The sequence below is a fragment of the Leptodactylus fuscus genome, chromosome 1 (assembly GCF_031893055.1).
Source record: "Leptodactylus fuscus isolate aLepFus1 chromosome 1, aLepFus1.hap2, whole genome shotgun sequence".
NCBI classification, from domain to species: Eukaryota; Metazoa; Chordata; class Amphibia; order Anura; family Leptodactylidae; genus Leptodactylus; species Leptodactylus fuscus.
In genome coordinates this window covers 56765172-56790951 of record NC_134265.1, presented here as the reverse complement: position 1 = coordinate 56790951, position 25780 = coordinate 56765172, and the positions used below count along the sequence as shown (strand labels likewise).

The 25780-nt window shown below is 44.5% G+C and overlaps 1 protein-coding gene across 2 annotated transcripts in view; it reads right to left on the bottom strand.

Moving 5' to 3' along the window:
* The window catches only part of CCDC125 (coiled-coil domain containing 125), a 28865-nt gene extending 16732 nt beyond the window's left edge, over nt 1-12133 (bottom strand). For both annotated transcript variants that reach the window (XM_075262430.1, XM_075262431.1), the window contains exons 1-2: nt 11953-12133; nt 2171-2487 (exon numbers count right to left, since the gene is read on the bottom strand). In XM_075262430.1, coding sequence (XP_075118531.1) covers nt 2171-2456 — 286 coding nt within the window. In that variant the 5' untranslated portion in view covers nt 2457-2487; nt 11953-12133. The remainder of the gene's footprint in view (nt 1-2170; nt 2488-11952) is intronic.
* Between the last annotated feature and the right edge of the window lie 13647 nt (nt 12134-25780).

The window sequence follows — 25780 nt, the reverse complement described above, 5'->3', positions numbered from 1 at the left end:
TATTTTATAGGAGATTCTATACATTACTATTGCGTCTGGTCATAAACCCCCTCCCCCCCAAAAAAAAAAAAATAAAAAAATAATTCTTTTTTGCTTGACTCGAGTATAAGCCGAGGGGGGCTTTTTCAGCACAAAAACTGTGCTGAAAAACTAGGCTTATACTCAATATTTGCCACCACACTTGGCAGTATATATGCATTCAAATATACGTCCTTACAAGTATAGCTGTGGAGCCGGCAGGCCAAACCACAGCCACCGACTCCAGCTCCTGAACAGATTCCTACATAGATATGTCAGACATAGTTAAGATCCTGGAATTTGTTAATAAGCTGGTGACTAAATTCCTATGGAAGTAAACAAGTTACAAATTATATGTCTCATTCATTAATAATTAGAGAATATAATTAAAAATAATGAATCATTTTATTTTGAATCCGGAGTCATTAACATTTTTCCAGTTGCGACTCCATCCAGAATTGGTGCTGACTCCGACTCCGCAGCCCTGCCTCCAAGTCATCAAAATGAAAAAGAATTTTTCAATTGTGTCCATGGCATGTTAGATTTTATCCAGTGCTGTTTAGGGCTTATTCCTCTGTGTACTGTCCATGTTCAACACAGACAGTACACCCATCAGGTTAATTTTAGCTTTCTATTCAGACACCATGGGTCTGCTGGAAAAAAAACACTGAGATGTGCTGTATTTTTGTCCAAAACAATCAAGCCAGCACCTCCAGTGATCAAACTAGTTGCTACAAATACAGTGTTTGGGAAAACACCACAACCCCCTTGTTCTAAAGATTAGTGGGGGTGGTAAGGCACAGACACACAATACTTTCCGACAACTGAACAGGCTACATACTAAATATGAGAGAATAGCAGGATACTCCAATTCCTATTGTATAGTTATGTAAAACCTTCAGAAAATTAGTATTACATTTTGCATAATGGTAGTATCAGCCATATTGGATAATATGCCTTATAGGAAATGTTGCTAATACCAAGGACAGGCAGCAAGCGCTCTTATACCCAGTGCTTACATTGGAAAAACCGTTTAGGGGGAACTCTGAATTAATTAACACTCCACCCTTCCCTAAGACCCCGACCAACCGACCGACCGACGACCCTCTCCCCGCATTCCTGCACACACTATTATGCCCCATATTTGCCCCTGCACACATTAGTATGCCCCATAGTGGCCCCTGCACACAGTAGTATGCCCCATAGTGGCCCCTGCACACAGTATTATACCCCATAGTGGCCCCTGCACACAGTATTATTCACCATTGTGGACCACCCATGAACAATTATTATACTCTGGGATCTTTCCAGACCCCAGAGTATAATAATTGGAGACCCAGGGGAGGATACAAACATAAAAAACACTGTTACTTACCTGTCCCTAGGTCCCTGAAGCTTTCCGGAGGCAGGAAAGGTAAGCAACAGTGTTTTTTATCTTCTGCATTCCGCTTCAGACACACTCGATTATTGAGACTTTGACTTCTTCATACCAGAATGCCTAAAGACAGTTTGTAATTATGCCGCAACTGGGTTCCGGCACTTTCTGGCCCAGTTTAAGCACTGCTTATGCCAATGGGTCTGCGAGTTGGTCATATGCTTTAGATAGTCAGAAGAATGCTTGCAACACTCTCTAAATGGGCAACAAGACGGCTCCATAGAACAAAAGGTTCAAGCAAAAAGAAATCAAACAGCCTGGAGGTCTCCATATACACTGACTGGCCGGCCTGACCCACTTTAATTGGTAGGTTCAGACAATTTCAATGCAATGTGAATAGCCACCTTTAAACCCTTATGACATAGAGAAGCTAGAGGTAAGGGTCCATGTGCACATGTATCAGAGTTGGGGGCCGGGTTTATCACATAATTCAGTTGGATGACACCCTTGTGTATTACATTCATGTCTACAGGGCTTCCGGCTCCATTTCATTCAGATAACATGGAGGAGATTAGGACCTGCTCTATAATCATCCATCCTATCAGAACAGAAGGGATCCGGAAACCCCATAAACGTGAATGTATTGACTTTATTCCGTGAAAAACTTGGCCCCAACTTGGATGCACACGCAGTCATGTGCATGAACCCTTAGGGGGCAGAGCATAATTTGGCAGACGTTATATCTGTCTTGCTTTCTAAGGTGTCTAAGAGTCTTACCTATACTGTTTTGTCTGCACCGTGTGTAATACTCTCTGGCCGGCCTCGCAGTCTCCTTTTCCTCAGACATACTAGGTTTTCCAGCATGATGTCTTGTGTTACAATCCTCTTCTCCCTTCTTAATAAGATGGTAATGATGAGAACTGGATCCTTTCCGCAGTTTCATTGTTTTTCTCATAGTCTCATCGAGACCCTCATAGAGTCCACCAGGCTTTCTCCCAAAGCCCTCTCCCAAGTCTCCTCCAGCCATAAAGTCTTCCTCCTCCTCAGGTAGGCAGTCACTCATCGCCAATGTGTGCAGTTGTTGGGTTCTTGATCTAAAACACACAAGTTACATATGGTATGAGGTTTTTTTTTCAGTTTTTTTTTTTTTAGCATATCAGTATTATACAGTATTGCTCCACGGACCCTCACATGCTTTGTCTGTCACATAAAGGGGTGCTCATAGAAAGTAAGGCGAGGTTCACATCAGCGCTGGACCGCTAGAACGGCATGAACCCCAGCGGACCCCAATGACTATAAAGCGTCTGCCAGGTCTCTGCCATTTTCATACTGACAACGGTGGAAAGAAAAGTCAACCATGCAGGCTTTTATCTTTGCCGATTCCTGCGGCGCAGTCTCCAACGGTTCTAATGTGATCTTAGCCTGAGCTGTGAAATACTATACTGTACATTTAGGACATGTCTGCTATTAATATGGGATCATTGTGGGATTCTATAGAATATAAAATACCACTGAAAACAAACAGATATAGATATTATGACACTTGAAGTCTATATGAAAAATACTACAGAATAGAAATATTTAAAAAAAATTGTTTATTATTCCATAGTTTAAAAATACATACAATGCGGATGCAGTAAATATACACAAGAAGGAGTCAGCGGGAACAGACCACTATGCAATCCCAGTTAGAAGGAGATCTCCATAATAGCAAGCCTCCATAGAAGGACTATATACACATAGTATGAAATATACAGTAGTGTTCTCAATACACAATATGGAATGCAAAATGCTATAAAACATTATGACAACAATGGTGTAAACTACGTTTTGATGTGTCACCATAGTATCGGACCTCTATGGAAAAAGTATGTACATATAGCAAGAAGTATGATGTGCTCAATAGACGATGAACATAAATACAGATGCTATAGACAGTAAGAATAGCTCCATTGAACATGTATACCAATATAGATTAGTCAAAGCTCAAGTGCTATAAGGATGGTACAGGTAAAGAAGAAATAAGGAACTCACCCATAATGTAATAAATGTACAAGAAAAAGCATGGGATGCAGGGGTGCCCGCCGACTCTCACGTTTCGGCAATTCATGGAGTAATGGAGGAGAGATGATGCCTGCCATCAGCCTCCCATTGGCTGGCTGGCTACTCATACTCAATGCATGACTGTGAGAGAGAGAGAGAGAGCACTAGCTAATCGGGCCGCCCCCAATGCACTTACAGGCTGATTTGCATATTGATTAAAAAAAATGGTTAGCTTTGTATGGCTTGATGGGATTGTGGCTACATATTAAAGGTTCCCACACAGCACTATTTTTGGTTTTGGAGGTATTTTAGACCTGACAAACATCCCTTAACCTGGTCTAGCTCCAACCGCTGTCCAATATCAGGGCTCGTTCACATCTGTGCCCGGTCTCCGTTCTGCAGGTTTCCGTTTCCTGCACAAAACCCATTTGAATGGGTGAGAAAGCTGTCTGGCCGTGAGCGGCGGTGAGCGTTTTATGCTCTCCGCCGCGAAAACGTTTTTTTTTAAAATCCGGACACAGAGTCGGACATGCAGTACTCTGTGTCCGGTTTTAAAAAAAAAACGGTTTTGCGGCATAAAACACTCACCGCCGCTCACGGCCGCACCCAGTCGGAGCAGCTGTAGGAATTTAAAAAAATCCCTCAAAACCGAGTGGGAAGCAGCTGACTGACCTCAGTCAAGCCCTTTGTACCGTACGTGACAGCACTGAGGGCTGCAGCGACAGTTGCCGTGCATCTGACTGACCCACCCGATAGAAACACGCTGCGTGTATTGGTATTTATACCCCACTGGGGAGGACTACTTTAACCTTAGGGAGAGATCAGGCATTTTTTTTTTCATTCTGCTTTTAACAAGGTAATTGGAAGGTTCCTGGACAAAAACCACCATCTGCCCGCCCCTGCCTAAATTCTCACTACTATAGAACGCCTTAATTCATGGAGAAATGGAGGAGAGATGACACCTGCCATCAGCTCATTTGCATACACGGCTCCCATTGGCTGGCTGGCTGCTCACACTCTATGCATGAGAAAGAGAGAGAGAGAGAGTGTGAAGTACAGAAAGATGGAATAATGAGCACAAACGTGATGAAGCCACCGCTGTTGGGAGAAACGCGCATCGGGTCACTGTAACAACCTAGGTACGTGTGGTATGATGTACTCCTTGACATAGTATTAGAAGCGGTGCCAGGGTGCTGGGGGTATCATTATGTTTTAGCATTTATGCGCTGCATAAAGTCAATCCCAACACCATATACCTCTTTATTAGAGATGAGCGAACAGTGAAATATTCGATATTCGTTTTGAGTAGCCCCTCAATATTCGACTATTCGAACGAATATCGAACCCCATTATAATCTATGGGGAAAAACCGTTCGTTTCAGGGGAAACCCAAATTCGACTCAGGAGGGTCACCAAGTCCACTATGACACTTCAGCAAATGATGCCAACACCTCTGGAATACAACTGGGACAGCAGCGGAAGCATGTCTGGGGGCATCTAACATGCCCAAGTCACAGTATTACCCCAACATCACAGCCTAACAACTACACATTTTCCACACTAAAAAAAAACCTCTATCAGAGTGGGAAAATACCTGGAAACCTTCTTTCCTCCCCAATTAGATGGAAAGAAAGCCAAATTTGAAGCTAAAGAAACATTACCAAGCACCCCTTTAAATCACGTTGCCCATGACAACCACAGATGGAATAGGCAATGGAAAATCCAACAGTACCCACCCTGAACTGTCATTGTGTGTGTGTGATGTGGCAAGAACTTCAAAAATTCACTTTTCTGGCCCTTAACATGAGCCCTTCCAAATTAAGTTACAGGCCCTTAAACTGAGCTACCAGCAGAGATTGAGGCCCTTCAGGTGACTTCAGCCTTCTACCTGCAGAGTTTTAGGCCTTTGGGTGAGTTGAGCCTTGCAGCAGCAGAGTGTTAGCCCCTTTAAAATTGTTAGGCCCTAAAACGGTGGTTCCAGAACCATCACTCTCATTGTGTTGGATTGGTGCAGTGGATTGGACTGAGGACCCAGACATTGACCTTCATTTTGACTGTCAAATTGATAACATTTTGGCATCAAGTCCTGGGGGTAACTTTTATGTAGAGGACTGCAAAGGTGGAGAATTGGCTGCAACCACTACTACCGGTAATGGTCCTCTAATATTGGACTCTACATTACCTCTACAGGGTTCTGATCAGGTGTTAATAGTCCAAACAACATGCTCCAGTACATTAGATGTAGATCAGAAACCACTTTCCCTTCCAACACCAGATTTAACGAAGCTTCACCATCATCATCCTGCTGAGATGGAGCCACTAAAGGAAACCTTGCCTTCAAAGGCATGTCCTGGAGCTGCGACTGAGCCAAATCTAAACACAGAGTCCTTTGGAACTGAACAAAATTCACCAGCAGTGTTTTTGGCCCTTGAGGTGAGTTGAGCCTTTAAACAGCAGTATTTTTTGACCTTCAGGTGAGTGGAGCTATGCACCGCAGTGTTTTATTTTTTGGCCCTTCGGGTGACCCGTAAAAAATTAGATTTCAGACCCCATGGTGGGAGCCCTAAAAAATTATTTTGCAGGCCCTTGGGCTGTAGCCCTAAAAAATTGCATAGCAGGCCCTTGGGGGGTATCCATGAAAAATTAAATTTTTTAAAAAAATTAAAGTTTTTTTTTAAGAATTACATTAGGGTGAAGGGGCTGGGGTTGAAGGAGAATGATGATGAGTGAATTGGGTGCTGGCAGCCCCTCTCCAGTACCTGGACTGTGGACTGGATACCTAGCTGGATATCCACGTCCATGCCCTCGCCCTCGTCCCCTGCTGCATGATTGGAAGGTTCACTGTATGTTTCTCACACTAAGAACAAGCTCTCCCTATCACTCCAAAACGAAAATGAGACGAAGATGACCGACACTATTCTTATGAATCAGAGGTCACATGTTTTCGGCAGCCAACGGGTTTTTCCAATTTTTTTTCGATGCCTCCGTTGTTGTAGCTCCTGTCCCTCCTCCCCTGCACAGTTATTGGGGCAAAAAACGCACAAGGGAAGGTGGGAGGGGATATGAATTTTTACTGCGTTTGCTGCGTGTTATTCAATTGGAATCGAATATATCGAACAGCCTAATATTCGATCGAATACCATCTTAGGGTGCATGCACACTACATAACGCCGGGCGTGTATGAGAGCCGTACACGCCAGCGTTACAGCAGGGCTGCCGAACACTTCCCATTCACTTCAATGGGAGCGCTCGTAAACGCCGCTGTTACGAGCGCTCCCATTGAAGTGAATGGGAAGTGTTCGGCAGTCTGCTGTAATGCCGGCGTGTACGGCTCTCATACACGCCCGGCGTTACTCAGTGTGCATGCACCCTTATGCTTATAAGTCCATCTTCCCATACTTACCTTGGTATTGTTTTTGGTAACAGGTACAATGATTAACCTATCCCCCTATTTATTGGTATTTGTATGTTCTTTCTGTACATCCTTTTTAATGGATGCCAATAAAAATATATTATTTCATTATATCTTATTGTGTGTGGATATTTCTCTTTGGAATCGATACAGTGGTTTACCACACGTTTTTAGCCTCTTTTTTATATATCAGTAACCAAGAGGTTACTCTGATAGTCTGAGTTATCTCTGACTCCAACAGGGAGATTCAGGGGCCGACTTCTGTGCTACACCTTTGCCATACAATATTAAAATAGAGACTTGCAAGAACTGTGTAGATCCTGCAGTGTACTACTGTATTATTTTAGGGAGGGGAGGGGTAAAATAACATGTTATGGGACTGCAGAAATAGCCCCTAATTTATAGCATAACCAGTATACCCCCTGTATACACACTGTTAGGATTAGTAGATCAGCATATACCCCTGTATACACACTGCCAGGATTAGTAGTTTAGTATATACCCCCTGTATACACACTGCCAGGATTAGTAGATTAGTATACACCCCCTGTATACACACTGCCGGGATTAGTAGATTAGTATATACCCCTGTATACACACTGTCAGGATTATTAGATCAGTACAATGTTGGCCAAAAGTATTGGCACCCCTGCAATTCTGTCAGATAATACTCAGTTTCTTCCAGAAAATGATTGCAAACACAAACTCTTTGGTATTATTATCTTCATTTAATTTGTCTTCAATGGAAAACCACAAAATGAATTGTCAAAAAGCCAAATTGGATATAATCCCACACCAAACATAAAAAAGGGAGTGGACAAAAGTATTAGCACTGTTTGAAAAATCATCTCTAATTTGTGTAATTAACAGCACCTGTTACTTACCTGAGGTACCTAACAGGTGGTGGCAATAACTAAATCACACTTGCAGCCAGTTGAAATGGATTAAAGTTGACTCAACCTCTGTCCTGTGTCCTTGTGTGTACCACATTGAGCATGGAGAAAAGAAAGAAGACCAAAGAACTGTCTGAGGACTTGAGAAGCAAAATTGTGAGGAAGCATGAGCAATCTCAAGGCTACAAGTCCATCTCCAAAGACCTGAATGTTCCTGTGTCTACCGTGCGCAGTGTCATCAAGAAGTTTAAAGCCCATGGCACTGTGGCTAACCTCCCTAGATGTGGACGGAAAAGAAAAATTGACGAGAGATTTCAACGCCAGATTGTGCAGATGGTGGATAAAGAACCTCGACTAACATCCAAACAAGTTCAAGCTGTCCTGCAGTCCGAGGGTACAACAGTGTCAACCCGTACTATCCGTCAGCATCTGAATGAAAAGGGACTGTATGGTAGGAGACCCAGGAAGACCCCACTTCTTACCCAGAGACATAAAAAAGCCAGGCTGGAGTTTGCCAAAACTTACCTGAGAAAGCCAAAAACGTTTTGGAAGAATGTTCTCTGGTCAGTTGAGACAAAAGTAGAGCTTTTTGGGAAAAGACATCAACATAGAGTTTACAGGAAAAAATAGAGGCCTTCAAAGAAAAGAACATGGTCCCTACAGTCAAACATGGCGGAGGTTCCCTGATGTTTTGGGGTTGCTTTGCTGCCTCTGGCACTGGACTGCTTGACCGTGTGCATGGCATTATGAAGTCTGAAGACTACCAACACATTTTGCAGCATAATGTAGGGCCCAGTGTGAGAAAGCTGGGTCTCCCTCAGAGGTCATGGGTCTTCCAGCAGGACAATGACCCAAAACACACTTCAAAAAGCACTAGAAAATGGTTTGAGAGAAAGCACTGGAGACTTTTAAAGTGGCAGCAATGAGTCCAGACCTGAATCCCATAGAACACCTGTGGGGAGATCTCTTGATGGCAGTTTGGAGAAGGCCCCCTTCATATCTCAGGGGGGACCTGGAGCAGTTTGCCAAAGAAGAATGGTCTAAAATTCCAGCAGAGCCTTGTAAGAAACTCATTGATGGTTACCGGGAGCGGTTGTTTGCAGTTATTTTGTCTAAAGGTTGTGCTACCAAGTATTAGGCCGAGGGGGCCAATACTTCTGTCTGGACCATTTTTGGAGTTTTGTGTAAAATGATCAATTATTTGACTTCAATGATTTCAATTACAAGCAAAATAAATGAAGATATTAATACCAAAGAGTTTGTGCTTGCAATCATTTTCTGGAAGAAAGTAAGTATTATCTGACAGAATTACAGGGGTGCCAATACTTTTGGCCAACACTGTATATACCCCTGTATACACACTGTTAGGATTAGTAGATCAGTATATACCCCTGTATACACACTATTAGGATTAGTAGATCAGTATATACCCCTGTATACACACTGTCAGGATTAGTATATACCCCTGTATACACACTGCCGGGATTAGTATATACCCCTGTATACACACTGCCAGGATCAGTAGATTAGTATACACCCTGCCAGGATCAGTAGATTAGTATATACTCCCTGTATACACACTGCCAGGATTAGTATATACCCCTGTATACACACTGCCAGGATCAGTAGATTAGTGTATAGCCCCTGTATACACACTGCCAGGATTAGTATATACCCCTGTATACACACTGCCAGGATCAGTAGATTAGTATACACCCTGCCAGGATCAGTAGATTAGTATATACTCCCTGTATACACACTGCCGGGATCAGTAGATTAGTATATACCCCTGTATACACACTGCCAGGATCAGTAGATTAGTATATACTCCCTGTATACACACTGCCGGGATCAGTAGATTAGTATATACCCCTGTATACACACTGCCAGGATCAGTAGATTAGTATATACTCCCTGTATACACACTGCCGGGAACAGTAGATTAGTATATACCCCTGTATACACACTGCCAGGATTAGTAGATTAGTGTATACCCCCTGTATACACACTGCCAGGATCAGTAGATTAGTATATACCCCTGTATACACACTGCCAGGATTAGTATATACCCCCTGTATACACACTGCCAGGATCAGTAGATTAGTATATAGCCCCTGTATACACACTGCCGGGATTAGTATATACCCCTGTATACACACTGCCAGGATTAGTAGATTAGTATATACCCCTGTATACACACTGCCAGGATCAGTAGATTAGTATATACTCCCTGTATACACACTGCCAGGATTAGTAGATTAGTATATACCCCCTGTATACACACTGCCAGGATCAGTAGATTAGTATATACCCCCTGTATACACACTGCCAGGATCAGTACATTAGTATATACCCCCTGTATACACACTGCCAGGATCAGTAGATTAGTATATACCCCCTGTATACACACTGCCAGGATCAGTACATTAGTATATACCCCCTGTATACACACTGCCAGGATCAGTAGATTAGTGTATACAACCTGTATACACACTGCCAGGATCAGTACATTAGTATATACCCCCTGTATACACACTGCCAGGATCAGTAGATTAGTGTATACAACCTGTATACACACTGCCAGGATTAGTATATAGCCCCTGTATACACACTGTCAGTATTAGTATATACCCCCTGTATACACACTGGCAGAATCAGTAGATTAGTATATACTCCCTGTATACACACTGCCGGGATCAGTAGATTAGTATATACCCCTGTATACACACTGCCAGGATCAGTAGATTAGTATATACCCCTGTATACACACTGGCAGGATTAGTATATACCCCTGTATACACACTGCCGGGATCAGTAGATTAGTGTATACCCCCTGTATACACACTGCCAGGATCAGTAGATTAGTATATACCCCCTGTATACACACTGCCAGGATCAGTAGATTAGTATATACCCCTGTATACACACTGCCGGGATCAGTAGATTAGTATATACCCCCTGTATACACACTGCCGGGATCAGTAGATTAGTGTATACACCCTGTATACACACTGCCAGGATCAGTAGATTAGTATATACCCCTGTATACACACTGCCAGGATTAGTATATAGCCCCTGTATACACACTGTCAGTATTAGTATATACCCCTGTATACACACTGCCAGGATTAGTATATACCCCCTGTATACACACTGCCAGGATCAGTAGATTAGTATATACCCCCTGTATACACACTGCCGGGATCAGTAGATTAGTGTATACCCCCTGTATACACACTGCCAGTATTAGTATATACCCCTGTATACACACTGCCAGGATTAGTATATACCCCCTGTATACACACTGCCAGGATCAGTAGATTAGTATATACCCCCTGTATACACACTGCCGGGATCAGTAGATTAGTGTATACACCCTGTATACACACTGCCAGGATTAGTATATAGCCCCTGTATACACACTGTCAGTATTAGTATATACCCCTGTATACACACTGCCAGGATTAGTATATACCCCCTGTATACACACTGCCAGGATCAGTAGATTAGTATATACCCCCTGTATACACACTGGCGGGATCAGTAGATTAGTATATACCCCTGTATACACACTGCCGGGATCAGTAGATTAGTGTATACCCCCTGTATACACACTGCCAGTATTAGTATATACCCCTGTATACACACTGCCAGGATCAGTAGATTAGTGTATACACCCTGTATACACACTGCCGGGATCAGTAGATTAGTGTATACACCCTGTATACACACTGCCAGGATTAGTATATAGCCCCTGTATACACACTGTCAGTATTAGTATATACCCCTGTATACACACTGCCAGGATTAGTATATACCCCCTGTATACACACTGCCAGGATCAGTAGATTAGTATATACCCCCTGTATACACACTGGCGGGATCAGTAGATTAGTATATACCCCTGTATACACACTGCCGGGATCAGTAGATTAGTGTATACCCCCTGTATACACACTGCCAGTATTAGTATATACCCCTGTATACACACTGCCAGGATCAGTAGATTAGTGTATACACCCTGTAGACACAGGACATGTCCCCGGCTTCTCCTTCCCTGTGTGCTTAGTACATATAACACCACTCCCAGATCACATACAAGTGATAGCCGGTGCGGCCAGGCTATGTAGCTGTACACGCTGGGCGGGAAGTTATGGGGGCGCAGGACACACAGGTCCCCTCCTCTTCCCCCGGACTTTGGGGACACTCACCCGGTTTGCAGTAATGTCTCCTCTCTATAAGTTCTCCTACAGTCCAGGAAATCCCGGGAAGATGAATCAGTCAGGTGAGTGACATCGGCTCAGACTGGCTACAGGCACAGCACAGGGGGTCTCACCGGCGGTGCAGCGGAGTCCCCGGGCTGTCAGTCTCTTCCTCCCCGGGAGATGTGACACCAACACAGCCCAGAGGTTTCCTCCAGCACAGACGTGGCCTCCCCTCCCCCTGGTCACATGACCTGAGCTCTGCCTACTGTACCTCACCTGAGCCTACCTGAGACTAGTCATATGTACTGCATGTGTGTAATACTACATGTACTCTATGTGTGTAGTATCTACTATATGTACTGTATATACTGCATGTGTGTAATATCTACTATATGTACTACATGTGTGTAATATCTGCTATATGTACTGTATATACTGCATGTAATATCTACTATATGTACTGTATATACTGCATGCAATATCTACTATATGTACTGTATATACTGCATGTGTGTAATATCTACTATATGTACTGTATATACTGCATGTGTGTAATATCTGCTATATGTACTGTATATACTGCATGTGTGTAATATCTACTATATGTACTGTATATACTGCATGTAATATCTACTATATGTACTGTATATACTGCATGTAATATCTACTATATGTACTGTATATACTGCATGTAATATCTACTATATGTACTGTATATACTGCATGTGTGTAATATCTACTATATGTACTGTATATACTGCATGTGTGTAATATCTGCTATATGTACTGTATATACTGCATGTAATATCTACTATATGTACTGTATATACTGCATGCAATATCTACTATATGTACTGTATATACTGCATGTGTGTAATATCTACTATATGTACTGTACATACTGCATGTGTGTAATATCTGCTATATGTACTGTATATACTGCATGTGTGTAATATCTGCTATATGTACTGTATATACTGCATGTGTGTAATATCTACTATATGTACTGTATATACTGCATGTAATATCTACTATATGTACTGTATATACTGCATGTAATATCTACTATATGTACTGTATATACTGCATGTGTATAATATCTACTATATGTACTGTATATACTGCATGTAATATCTACTTTATGTACTGTATATACTGCATGTAATATCTACTATATGTACTGTATATACTGCATGCAATATCTACTATATGTACTGTATATACTGCATGTGTGTAATATCTACTATATGTACTGTATATACTGCATGTGTGTAATATCTGCTATATGTACTGTATATACTGCATGTGTGTAATATCTACTATATGTACTGTATATACTGCATGTAATATCTACTATATGTACTGTATATACTGCATGTAATATTATTTATATGTACTGTATATACTGCATGTAATATCTACTATATGTACTGTATATACTGCATGTGTGTAATATCTACTATATGTACTGTATATACTGCATGTGTGTAATATCTGCTATATGTACTGTATATACTGCATGTAATATCTACTATATGTACTGTATATACTGCATGCAATATCTACTATATGTACTGTATATACTGCATGTGTGTAATATCTACTATATGTACTGTACATACTGCATGTGTGTAATATCTGCTATATGTACTGTATATACTGCATGTGTGTAATATCTGCTATATGTACTGTATATACTGCATGTGTGTAATATCTACTATATGTACTGTATATACTGCATGTAATATCTACTATATGTACTGTATATACTGCATGTAATATCTACTATATGTACTGTATATACTGCATGTGTATAATATCTACTATATGTACTGTATATACTGCATGTAATATCTACTTTATGTACTGTGTATATACTGCATGTAATATCTACTATATGTACTGTATATACTGCATGTGTGTAATATCTACTATATGTACTGTATATACTGCATGTGTGTAATATCTGCTATATGTACTGTATATACTGCATGTAATATCTACTATATGTACTGTATAAACTGCATGTAATATCTACTATATGTACTGTATATACTGCATGTAATATCTACTATATGTACTGTATATACTGCATGTGTGTAATATCTACTATATGTACTGTATATACTGCATGTGTGTAATATCTACTATATGTACTGTATATACTGCATGTAATATCTACTATATGTACTGTATAAACTGCATGTAATATCTACTATATGTACTGTATATACTGCATGTAATATCTACTATATGTACTGTATATACTGCATGTGTGTAGTATCTACTATATGTACTGTATATACTGCATGTAATATCTACTATATGTACTGTATATACTGCATGTGTGTAATATCTACTATATGTTCTGTATATACTGCATGTGTGTAATATCTGCTATATGTACTGTATATACTGCATGTAATATCTACTATATGTACTGTATATACTGCATGTAATATCTACTATATGTACTGTATATACTGCATGTAATATCTACTATATGTACTGTATATACTGCATGTGTGTAGTATCTACTCTATGTACTGTGTATACTGCATGTGTGTAATATCTACTGTATATACTATATGTACTGTATATACTGCATGTGTGTAATATCTACTATATGTACTGTATATACTGCATGTGTGTAATATCTGCTATATGTACTGTATATACTGCATGTAATATCTACTATATGTACTGTATATACTGCATGTAATATCTACTATATGTACTGTGTATACTGTATATGTGTGTAGTATCTCCTATATGTACTGTGTATACTGCATGTGTGTAATATCTACTATATGTACTGTATATACTGCATGTGTGTAATATCTACTATATGTACTGTATATACTGCATGTGTGTAATATCTACTATATGTACTGTATATACTGCATGTGTGTAATATCTGCTATATGTACTGTATATACTGCATGTAATATCTACTATATGTACTGTATATACTGCATGTAATATCTACTATATGTACTGTGTATACTGCATGTGTGTAATATCTACTATGTGTACTGTGTATACTGCATGTGTGTAATATCTGCTATATGTACTGTATATACTGCATGTGTGTAATATCTACTATATGTACTGTATATACTGCATGTAATATCTACTATATGTACTGTATATACTGCATGTGTGTAATATCTACTATATGTACTGTATATACTGCATGTGTGTAGTATCTCCTATATGTACTGTGTATACTGCATGTGTGTAGTATCTACTCTATGTACTGTGTATACTGCATGTGTGTAATATCTGCTGTATGTACTGTGTATACTGCATGTGTGTAGTATCTCCTATATGTACTGTGTATACTGCATGTGTGTAGTATCTACTCTATGTACTGTGTATACGGCAGTGTTATATGTGTGTAGTAACTACTATACCTGTATTTACGGTATATTCAGCAGTGTTATTCAAATTAATCAAATCAAAAAAACTTTATTGACACGTCCGAATAGACATTTGACATCGCCAAAGCAAAGAGAGTGGTGGGTATGGGGGAGGGGGGGGTTTGGTTTTGGATGTACGGCTGTGGATGGGTGGTTAGAAGGGGCAGTAATGGGGTATAACAGTCCATGGGGTCTCATCTTCCTTTCAGTTGGTGGCAGGTGGACAAATATTGGGTAGCGATCTCCACAGTGGACTCCTCTTCCCCCAGGATGTAGAGTTTCCTCTTCTCATCTGAAGATGTGAAATCCGGGATGTGGGCAGAGAGTCTTTGGAAGTAGATGGCCCTCACAGCTGAGTATTTGGTGCAATGTGGCAGGAAGTGGGCCTCGTCTTCTAGGGCCCCCTGGTCACAGTCTGTTCTCCCGTGGCTTGTACGTGTGCCTGTGTCACCCATCTCCATCTCCAGGCTGTGGGCGCTCAGTCTGTACTGGCTCAGGGTCTGTCTGTGTTTGAGGTGGGTATCTTCTCCAGACAGGTGGCCATGGTGTAGTCCCTTTACAGTAACTGGTACACGGTGAGTGTCTTGGCGTTGTTTATTGCGTTTCTCTATTCTTCAATGTACCGCTCTTTGTCACTTTCTATTTCAGAGTTGATCCATGGTTTGTTATTGGAGAAACACCTCACCTTTCTAGTTGGTACCGTGCTGTCTACACAGAAATTAATGTAGTCCGTTATGCAGTGTAAGTCCCTCAATGTCACCTGGAAAGGAGGCTTGAAACACTTCCCATAATGTTATATTAAAACAGTCCTTTAGAGTCTCGACACTTTCCTCTGACCAAATTTTCACTGTACGGGTAACAGCTGATTCTCTGCGCACCAGTGGAGTGTAACTGGGTCACAGATGCACCAGGCTGTGAGCCGATCTACCCAGGAGTGGTAGGACTGATGAGTTATATGCATCCCTTACATTGGCAAAGAGCAAGTCTAGCGTTTTGATGTCTCTTGTGTGGCAGGTTAGATACTGTGTGATACCTGGTAGAGTGGATCCTGTAGAGACATGGTTGAAGTCTCCACACACCAGGAGCAGGGCACGGGGCTGAGATGATTGCAACTCGCTCACAGCAGCATGTAGCACTTCACAGGCAGCGTCAGCTTTAGCAGAGGGGGGGACATATGCAGCTAGCACGATAACGTGATAGTTCCCTTGGCAGGTAATAAGGTCTCATGCTCACGGCTAGCAGTTCAATATCCTTTTCACATGATTGTTTCTTAACTACAATATGTCCTGGATTACACTGTCTCTCATTCACAAATTTTGCAAGCCCTCCTCCCTTGCGCTTACCGCTCGCCAGCGTCCTGTCCGCACAAAGAAGTTTGAAGCCCTCCAAGGAGGCAAGTGTGTCTGGCGTGATTTCAGTAAGCCAAGTCTCTGTAAACAGCATCATACTGCACTCACGAAACACCTGTTGATGCCTGGTCAGTGCTGTCAGTTCATCCATCTTATTCACAATTGATCTCACATTACTCATAATGATGGCCGGAATCACATGCTTGTAGCGTCTTTTTCCCTTGTGTTTTGATACACCGGCTCTTCGTCTGCGTTTCCTAAATTTCCTAAGTTTTCTTCTTAGCTCGTGGGGGATGGTAAGAGCATGCCTGCTGTCCTGTAGCATGTCTGCAGACATGAGCTTTAATAATGCTTGCTTTGTGTACACAAGTCTTCCCAGTGTGTGTGAGGGCACCGTGCCTGTGATTGTTCCGGCATCTCAGCAGCTTGCTGGGACGTTATATAATGAGCGTGGTGCTGGCGTTGATGATCTGCCCGCTCTGGCGTTTTGGCAGCTGTCAAGCTGGCCTGCCGCTGAACTCATTCCTCGCACCATGCCTGTGATTGTTCCAGCATCTCGCAGGGAATGTGTTGTTGGCATTGATGATCCGCCTGCTCCAGCGTTTTGGAAGCTGTTAAGCTGCCCTGTCAATGAACTAATTCCTCACACTGTGCCCGTGATTGTTCCGATAGCTCACTGGGAATCCAGATAATGAGCGCGTTGGCGTCGATGATCCGCCTGCTCCGGAGTTTCGGGAGCTGTTAAGCTGGCCTGCCACTGAACTCATTCCTCGCGCTGTGCCTGTGATTGTTCCGGCATCTCATCAGCTTGCTGGGACACCATATGATGAGCGTGTTGTTGACGCCGTTGATCCCCATCAGCTCCGCTTGAAGAGAGCTCTGTGACTTCTAACTACCTTCATACCTGTTGTTTTAGAATTTTGCAACAAATTAGATTTTCTTTTTCCCTGCATGTTTAATATTAGTAAACTGCCAATTTGGATTAAAGGTGTTTTCCCATCCAGTGTGTCAGCACTGGAGCAGATCAGATAATATGCAAATATGTGGGACAGTAACTATGACAACGGAGGCCATGAAAAAACTAGGAAAAAGCCATTGGCTGCCGAGGACATGTGACCTCTGATTCAAACGAACAGGCAGCATCAGCTCCGATTCATTTGTACTTGCACTTAGTTAGAGACAGACATCTGCTGAGGGCTAGTTAGGTTTTAGATTCTGCTAGGCAGGAATAGCAAAGAAGAAGAACTACAACAGCTCTTAAGAGCTACACTAAAGGGAGAAGCTGAAACAAGCTTGGCACAGTGTCTACCCACAAACGCTAAAGTGGGATTCACAGCAATTAAGCCAGGCTGTATCTACGCAACCCAGCTTTCCGCGGTGGGGATTAAGCTAAGTACACTGAAATTGTATGCCCATATACCCTATTTATGCTTAATCCAGGATTCAACAGTGTGTCCCCCCCCCCCTGCCCCAAAACTAAGGGGTATACACTGAAATTCTCAGCCCATATACGCAATAGACGCTTCATCCAGGTTGTCACGGTGTGTAACCCCCAAAAAGCAGTGGGATATACATTCTAATTCTCAGGCTATAGACGCTTCATCCAGGTTTATTATTTATTTATTATTCTTACTTATATAGCGCCATCATATTCTGCAGCGCTTTACAGACATTGACAGTCACTGTCCCATATAGGACTCACAATCTAAATTACCTATCAGTATGTCTTTGATGTGTGGGAGGAAACCCACACAAACACGGGGAGAACATACAAACTCCTTGCAGATGTTGTCCTGGGTGGGATTTGAACCCAGGACTCCAGCGCTGCAAGACTGCAGCGCTAACCACTGCTGCAGGTTGTCACTGTGTGTACCCCCCAAAAAGCAGTGGGATATACATTCTAATTCTTAGACTATATACGCTTCATCCAGGTTGTCACGGTGTGTACCTTCCAAAAAGCAGTGGGATATACATTCTAATTCTCAGGCTATAAACGATTCATCCAGGTTGTCACTGTGTGTACCCACCAAACCATCAAAACCATCTAAAAATGCGCAAGGCTACCGGTAAGGGACGGGGGCGTGGGAATGTTGCTGGGGATCAAGGTCACGGTGAAGCCACAGCGCATTCCGTGCCTACTCCTCAGGGGCAGCAAGCATTGCGCTTCTCCACAGTCCCCAGCTTGCTGGCCACATTAAGTAGGGTGCAGGGCACAAACCTAAGTAGGCCCGAGCACCAGGAACATGTGTTACAATGGCTGGCGGATAATGCTTCCACCACATTATCCACCAGCCAGTCAGCCTCTACCTCAACTCCTCCTCCTACACAACATTCTGTTCAGCCTTCCTCCCAAAATGCCCAATCTTCCCAGCAGCGTAATCCCAACTTTCCCTGCTCCCAGGAGCTGTTCTCTTGTCCTTTAACTGTCCCTCTCCCTGTCCCTCCATTTCCCTATTCCACAGAGCTCCCAGACGACTTTCTATGTCCAGATGCCCAAGCACTGGAGTCTCCTCCATCTCCTGTTGATTTTGTGGTGGTTGACTAGCAACCCACCCTCAGTGACGATGATGAGACACAGTTGCCATCAGGGCAGCCTGTTGCGGTGTGCAGGAGGAGGAGGCGAGAGAGGAATTGGCAGAGGAGGTGGTGGACGACGAGGACACTGACCCGAGCTGGACAGGGGGGATGTCAAGCGGGGAAAGCAGTGTCGATGTTGAGGGAGGTGCAGCACCAAAAAGGGTGGCTAGAGGCAGAGGCATGTCCAGAGGCAGAGGTCAGCTGCTTCGCCGAAGCCAGGCTGCACCCAGAATGGCCCAAGATGTTCCCTATCATAGCCAGCCCAAAAAAACTCCCCCATCGAAGGCATGTTCCTCGATGGTGTGGAGATTTTTCAAGGAATGCGTGGAAGACAAATATAGTGCGGCTTGCACAATTTGCCACTCGAAACTGAGTAGGGGCTCTGAAAATAGCAACGTTTCGACCACTTCCATGCGCCGTTATTTGGAATCCAAGCACTGGGCTCAGTGGGAGAGAGCAAAGACAGGACAATCGTAGTCCGGCGTTGCCGCCACTGCCTCTCCCACTGTTGCCAGTGCTGGCGCTGCAGTCCAGAGCACCAGCCAGGACACCGCAACATGTGGCTCCGCCACTTTGGGGACTTCTTCCTCATCCTCCCCTGTTCCTGTCTCAGCTGCTTCTTCTCCACCATCATGCGCCTCTTTCTAGCAACCCACCATCTCTCAGACATTTCAGCGCAGGCAAAAAAACAGCGCTAACCACCCACATGCATAAGCCTTGAACGCGCACATCTCCAAACTCCTGGCTCAGGAGATGTTGGCGTTCCGGCTTGTGGAAACAACGGTCTTCCGGGACCTGATGGCAAGTGCGGCACCTCGCTATGCCATCACTACTTCTCCAGGTGTGCTGTCCCCGCCTTACACCAGCACGTGTCACTCAACATCAGGTGGGCCCTAAGTTCCGTGCTTTGCACAAAGGTCCACTTGACCACCGACGCGTGGACAAGTGCATGCAGACAGGTACACTACATTTCACTGATGGCACACTGGGTGAATGTAGTTGAGGCTGGGACTGGGCTCGTTTCCCCGCCTATCGTTCCTGGCAGGGGCTCTGAAACAACACCCTCCTCCTCCCCCGCCGTTAAATTGACTCCAGCTGGGTGTGAGCTGGGAAAGCCCGTCTCCCTCCATGCCTCCGCTTGATCGCCTTTCCTCCATCGCCGTGGGCTCCCTCAATGTGAGAGGCCTTCATAGTCCAGAGAAGCGCTCCGTACTCTTCAATCTGCTCAAAGGTAAGCGCCTTCATGTTGTGTTTTTGCAGGAAACTCACCATTGCTCTACCAAGCCATACAAGTTGACTAATGCTTGGTTTCCTCATGCATATCATAGCTCTTCTCCTGACCCGAAATCCAGAGGGACTAGTATCTTGATTTCTCGCTCCCTGCCTTGGGAACATTTGGAGACTCGCACTGATTCTGAGGGGAGACTTGTTATGGTCAAGGGTCGTATCTCCTCTCAGCTTTTTACTTTTGCCTCTTTGTATTTGCCTAACTCGGGACAGGGTCGTGCCCTTAGTTCTTACTTAGGGCTGTTGGACGGCTTTGTGGAGGGCTTCCTGGTGGCGGGGGGTGATCTTAATCTGGTCCTAGACCCTTCATTGGACTCTTCTGCTGGCGTCTCTTCTCACCCTTACTCGCTCATCAGGAGGATTAAGAGGGACCTTCATTCCCACCAGCTTGTGGACTCCTGGAGGTTACTCCACCCATTGGATAGGGATTACTCCTATTACTCTCCGGTCCATCACCGATACTCTCGTATCGACTACCTCTTTATCCGTCACCAACATCTCCACTCTTTGTTGGCTGCGGAAGTCGATAACATTACTTTCTCCGACCATGCTTTGGTTACTTTGTCTGTTTCCTTGTCCTCTCCTATTCCCTTCCAGCGTCAGTGGAAACTTAACGCATCACTTCTTGATGACGTAACCATCCTGGATGACATTAAGACCCGTTTGGGGGAATACTTTGAGAGGGAGGAATTGTCGGGGATTGCTCCTCCAATGGTGTGGGAGGCTCACAAATGTTTTATCCGGGGTATCCTGTTGCAACATGGTTCCCGCTTAAACAAGGAACGCCGGGCTTGTATTGAATCTCTGCTGCAGCGGATCCGCTCATTGGAACTTCTTCATAAACGCCAAATCACTCCTGATGTTTATTCCCAGCTTGCCAGCGCCCGAGAGGAATTGCGTACGCTCGTCACTGATAGGGTGAAGGGTACTCTAGCTAAATGCAGACGTCATTTTTATGAGTTTGGAAATAAGAGCGGGCGTTCACTAGCTAGGGCCCTTCGGGTTCAGCAGTCCTCCACCTACGTTCCATGCATCAATTCCGCCCAGGGTACTCGATTACACATGCCCCTTGATATTGCAGCTGCCTTTCGGGACTACTATGCCTCTTTGTATTCTGTAAACTCTGGCCCTTCTCCTCTCCCTGAAGCGGAGTTCCGAGATCGCATTCGTTCTTATCTCTCCTCCTCTGGTCTCCCGTCGTTGTCTCTAGAGGAATTGACGGCCTTGGAATCTCCTATTGTTGAAGAGGAAATTTCTTTAGCTATCTCCAGTATGGCAACGGGTAAGGCCCCAGGCCCAGACGGCCTTACCTTGGTATACTATAAGAAACTTGGCCCTGAACTCCGCCCCAGACTGTTGAAAGTTTTCAATTCTCTCACCGATGGCTCGGCCCTTTGTCGTGACTCCCTGTGTGCTCACATAGCGGTTATCCCCAAACCCGGAAAGGACCCTCTTCTGTGCTCTAACTACCGCCCCATTTCGCTAATCAATGTTGACCTAAAAATTTTAGCCAAGATCCTTGCGACGCGTTTATCGCCCTTGTTAGGAAATATTGTTCACGCGGATCAAGCTGGATTTTTACCCGGCTGTGAGGCTCGAGATAATACTACCAAAGCTATCAACCTCATGTATGGGGCTAAACAATCGGGCTCTCCTCTCATGCTTCTTTCAACTGACGCTGAGAAAGCCTTCGACAGGGTCAACTGGCGGTTCATGGAAGAGACCCTGTTACATATTGGTCTTGGAAATCGCATGATGAGTTGGATCATGGCTCTATACTCTCTCCCTACAGCGATGGTTAGGGTGAACGGTTTATTGTCCCAGTCCTTCCCTATCCGAAATGGCACTAGGCAAGGATGCCCCCTCTCGCCTCTCATTTTCGTCCTGACTCTTGAACCCTTCCTCCGCCAGGTTCGAGCCGACCCGAACATCTCAGGCGCTGCTCATTCTTCCTGTTTATACAAAGTGGCGGCTTATGCAGACGACTTGCTATTTTTTCTCTCCTCCCCTCATGTTTCTCTTCCAGCTCTGATGTCTGCCTTTCAGGTTTACTCGACCCTTTCGAATTTTAAAATCAACTTTTCGAAGTCGGAAGCCCTTAATGTGACCCTTTCCTCCTCGGCGGCCACCTCCTTGAGTCAATCTTTCCCTTTTCATTGGGCCCCCACTTCTCTCAAATATTTGGGGGTTTATCTTACTCCGAACCCGAAAGATCTCTTTCGTTGCAACTTCCCCCCACTTCTGGCGTCTATCAGGGCTGATTGTACTCGATGGTCCACTGGAGCCTTTACTTGGTTCGGGAGATGCGCGATTTTTAAAATGAACATTCTCCCTCGTCTTCTCTACTTGATGCAGGCGCTTCCCATTCACATCCCTCTGTCTTTTCTTAGATCCCTCACTTCCGTCCAATTGAAGTTCATCTGGTCGGGCAGACCCGCCCGAGTGAGCAAGGCTTTTCTCTTTCGTCCCAAGAGTTGCGGTGGTTTATCGCTTCCGGACCTGAAGTCCTATTACTTGGCTACCCACCTGACTCGTGTCGTGGACTGGTGTAGGCATGCTGTTTCTAAACCTTGGGTCTACATCGAACAGGCATTCTCTCCGATCCCTTTGCAGGTTGCCCCATGGCTGGACTCCTCCTCATTGTCATCTCTCTTTTCTCACCCTACCCTTGGTCCCACGCTTCGGATTTGCTCCAGGGGCCTTGTTCGCTCCACTCTCCTCCCTAAGGATTCCGCTCTTTTCCCAGTGCTGGGCAATCCTGCCTTTCCACCTGGAATGTTTGACCGAGTTTTTCGTAATTGGCGCCGTCATGGGATTTTCCGTGCCTGTCACTTCCAGGACGCTGGGGGATGGACTACACTTCTGAATTCCCAGGCCCCTCCTGAGCTGCCCCCTTTGGATGCTTGGCGGGGGATGCAACTTCGTCACTTTTTACATTCTCTCCCTGCTCCTGCAGAGTTCCGCGTCGAACCTACCCCCTTGGAGAAGATTTTTGTTGGTGCTGGCCCCCTTCGCCACTCCCTCTCGCTCACTTACCGGATCCTGGTTGAACCTCCGGAGGACTTTGTTCCGCCGTTCTTGTTGAAATGGGAATCTGACTTATCCCTTTCCCTCTCTCAGGAGCAGCGTAGGCGCATTTTTCGCCTTTCTCATACTGCTTCCATCAGCTCTCGCCACCAGGAGGCCAGCTACAAAATCTTGTCCCGATGGTATAGGGTTCCTACGAGACTCCATGCTATGTTTCCTCAGGTCTCCCCATTATGTTGGCGCTGTGGCGACGAGGAAGGCACGCTGCTACACATTTTTTGGTCCTGTCCTGCCCTTTCGTCCTTCTGGGAGGGGGTCAAGCGGATAACCCTCCAGCTTACTGAAACTTCTCACCATTTGGGCCCTGCCCTGTTCCTCCTTAATCATTGTGAGTCTTCTGTAAAGGTCTTTAAGCGTTCCCTACTTAGATTCCTGATCCTCGCTGCCCGGGCTTGTATCCCCCTTTTTTGGAAACGAGTGGATCCTCCTCCTCTCTCCCTCTGGATTTCGAAGGTCAACAAGATAATGCGCATGGAAAATCTCACGTCTTTCCTGCATGGCACGACTGAGGCGTACATCAAAACCTGGTTCTACTGGTTCAGGTTTCAACAGTCTGCAGAGTACCGGACGCTCCTGGGCTCTGACCCCTCCTCTGATTGATACTCTTGTTGTTCGTCTCAGGTATTTGACCAGTGGTTGCTCCCGAGCCCTTCCCAACTGGCTGTGGTATGGATGACCTGGCGAGCGCTCTCACTGGTTTCCTGACTGCTCACACTCACCCCTACCTACCCTTTCACCCCCCACATTTAGTCCTCTCCCCCACTCATCTGTCCCACTAACCCCTCCCTCCCCCCCCCTTTTTTCCTTTTTCTTTTTTTTTCTATGTTGCTTTCTTTGTCTTTAATTTTTTTTTTTTTTTTTTTTTTTAATTATTCTTCTGATTGTATTTTGTATTGCACTGTGTGCTTTTTCTGTTCGCAGGGCGGGTGTTCGCCTTGTAACTTGTAATTGTTTTTTCTTTTCTTATTGTTTAAAAAAATTTTCAATAAAAATTTGAGTTATAAAAAAAAATTGACTCCAGCTACGAGCTGGAAACGTTGCAGCACTGGCGTGGGTAGTAGAGATGAGCGAGTACTGTTTGAAACGGCAGTTTCGAATAGTACGCACCCATAGGAATGAATGGACGCAGCCAGGGGGTTAAGCGGCAGGACGCCGGCCCCGTCTGTGTGCCAGCCGGCTCCATTCATTCCTATGGGTGTGTGCTATTCGAAACTGCCGTTTCGAACAGTACTCGCTCATCTCTAGTGGGTAGACGTCAGCAGGCCGTGCTGAAGCTCATCAGCTTGGGGGACAGACAGCACACTGTCTCCGAGGTGAGGGATGCCCTCCTCGATGAGACAGCAATATGGTTTGATCTGCTGCACCTGGGCCCAGGCATGGTCGTGTCTGATAACGGCAGGAACCTGGTAGCAGCTCTGGAGCTTGCCAGCCTCCAACATGTTCCATGCCTGGCCCACATCTTTAACCTAGTGGTGCAATGTTTTTTAAAGACATACCCAAATCTGCACGAGCTACTGGTGAAAATGTGGGCTTGTGCCCCCACTTTCGCAATTCTACAGTAGCCACTGCTAGCCTCAAAAAACTCCAGCAACGCCTACATCTGCCCGAACACTGGCTGTTATGCGATGTCCCCACACACTGGAACTCAACATATCATATGTTGAGCAGAGTGGTTGAGCAGCAGAGACCTTTGATGGAGTACCATCTCCAAAACCCTAGGGTGCCACAAAGTCAACTCCCTCAGTTTCTCAACCATGAGTGGCCATGGATGGGAGACCTATGTGAAATCCTACGGGTGTTTGAGGAGTCCACCAAGAGGGTCAGCTGTGACGACGCACTAGTGAGCGTAACAATCCCGCTCTTGTTTGTGATGCGAGAATCCCTCATTGCCATCAGGGATAATGCAGATCACACTGAGGAGTCAGGGATAGCATCCGATCCGTCACAGCAGGAGAGTAGTTCCACACACCTGTCCGCTTCACAGCGTTTAATGACGGAGGAGGAGGAGGATGAAGACGTGGCAGATGATATGATTGTGACACAGGAGGCTACCGGGGAAGTTCAATGCGTCCCATTCTTGCAGTGCGGATGGGACGAAAGGAAGGAGTAAGA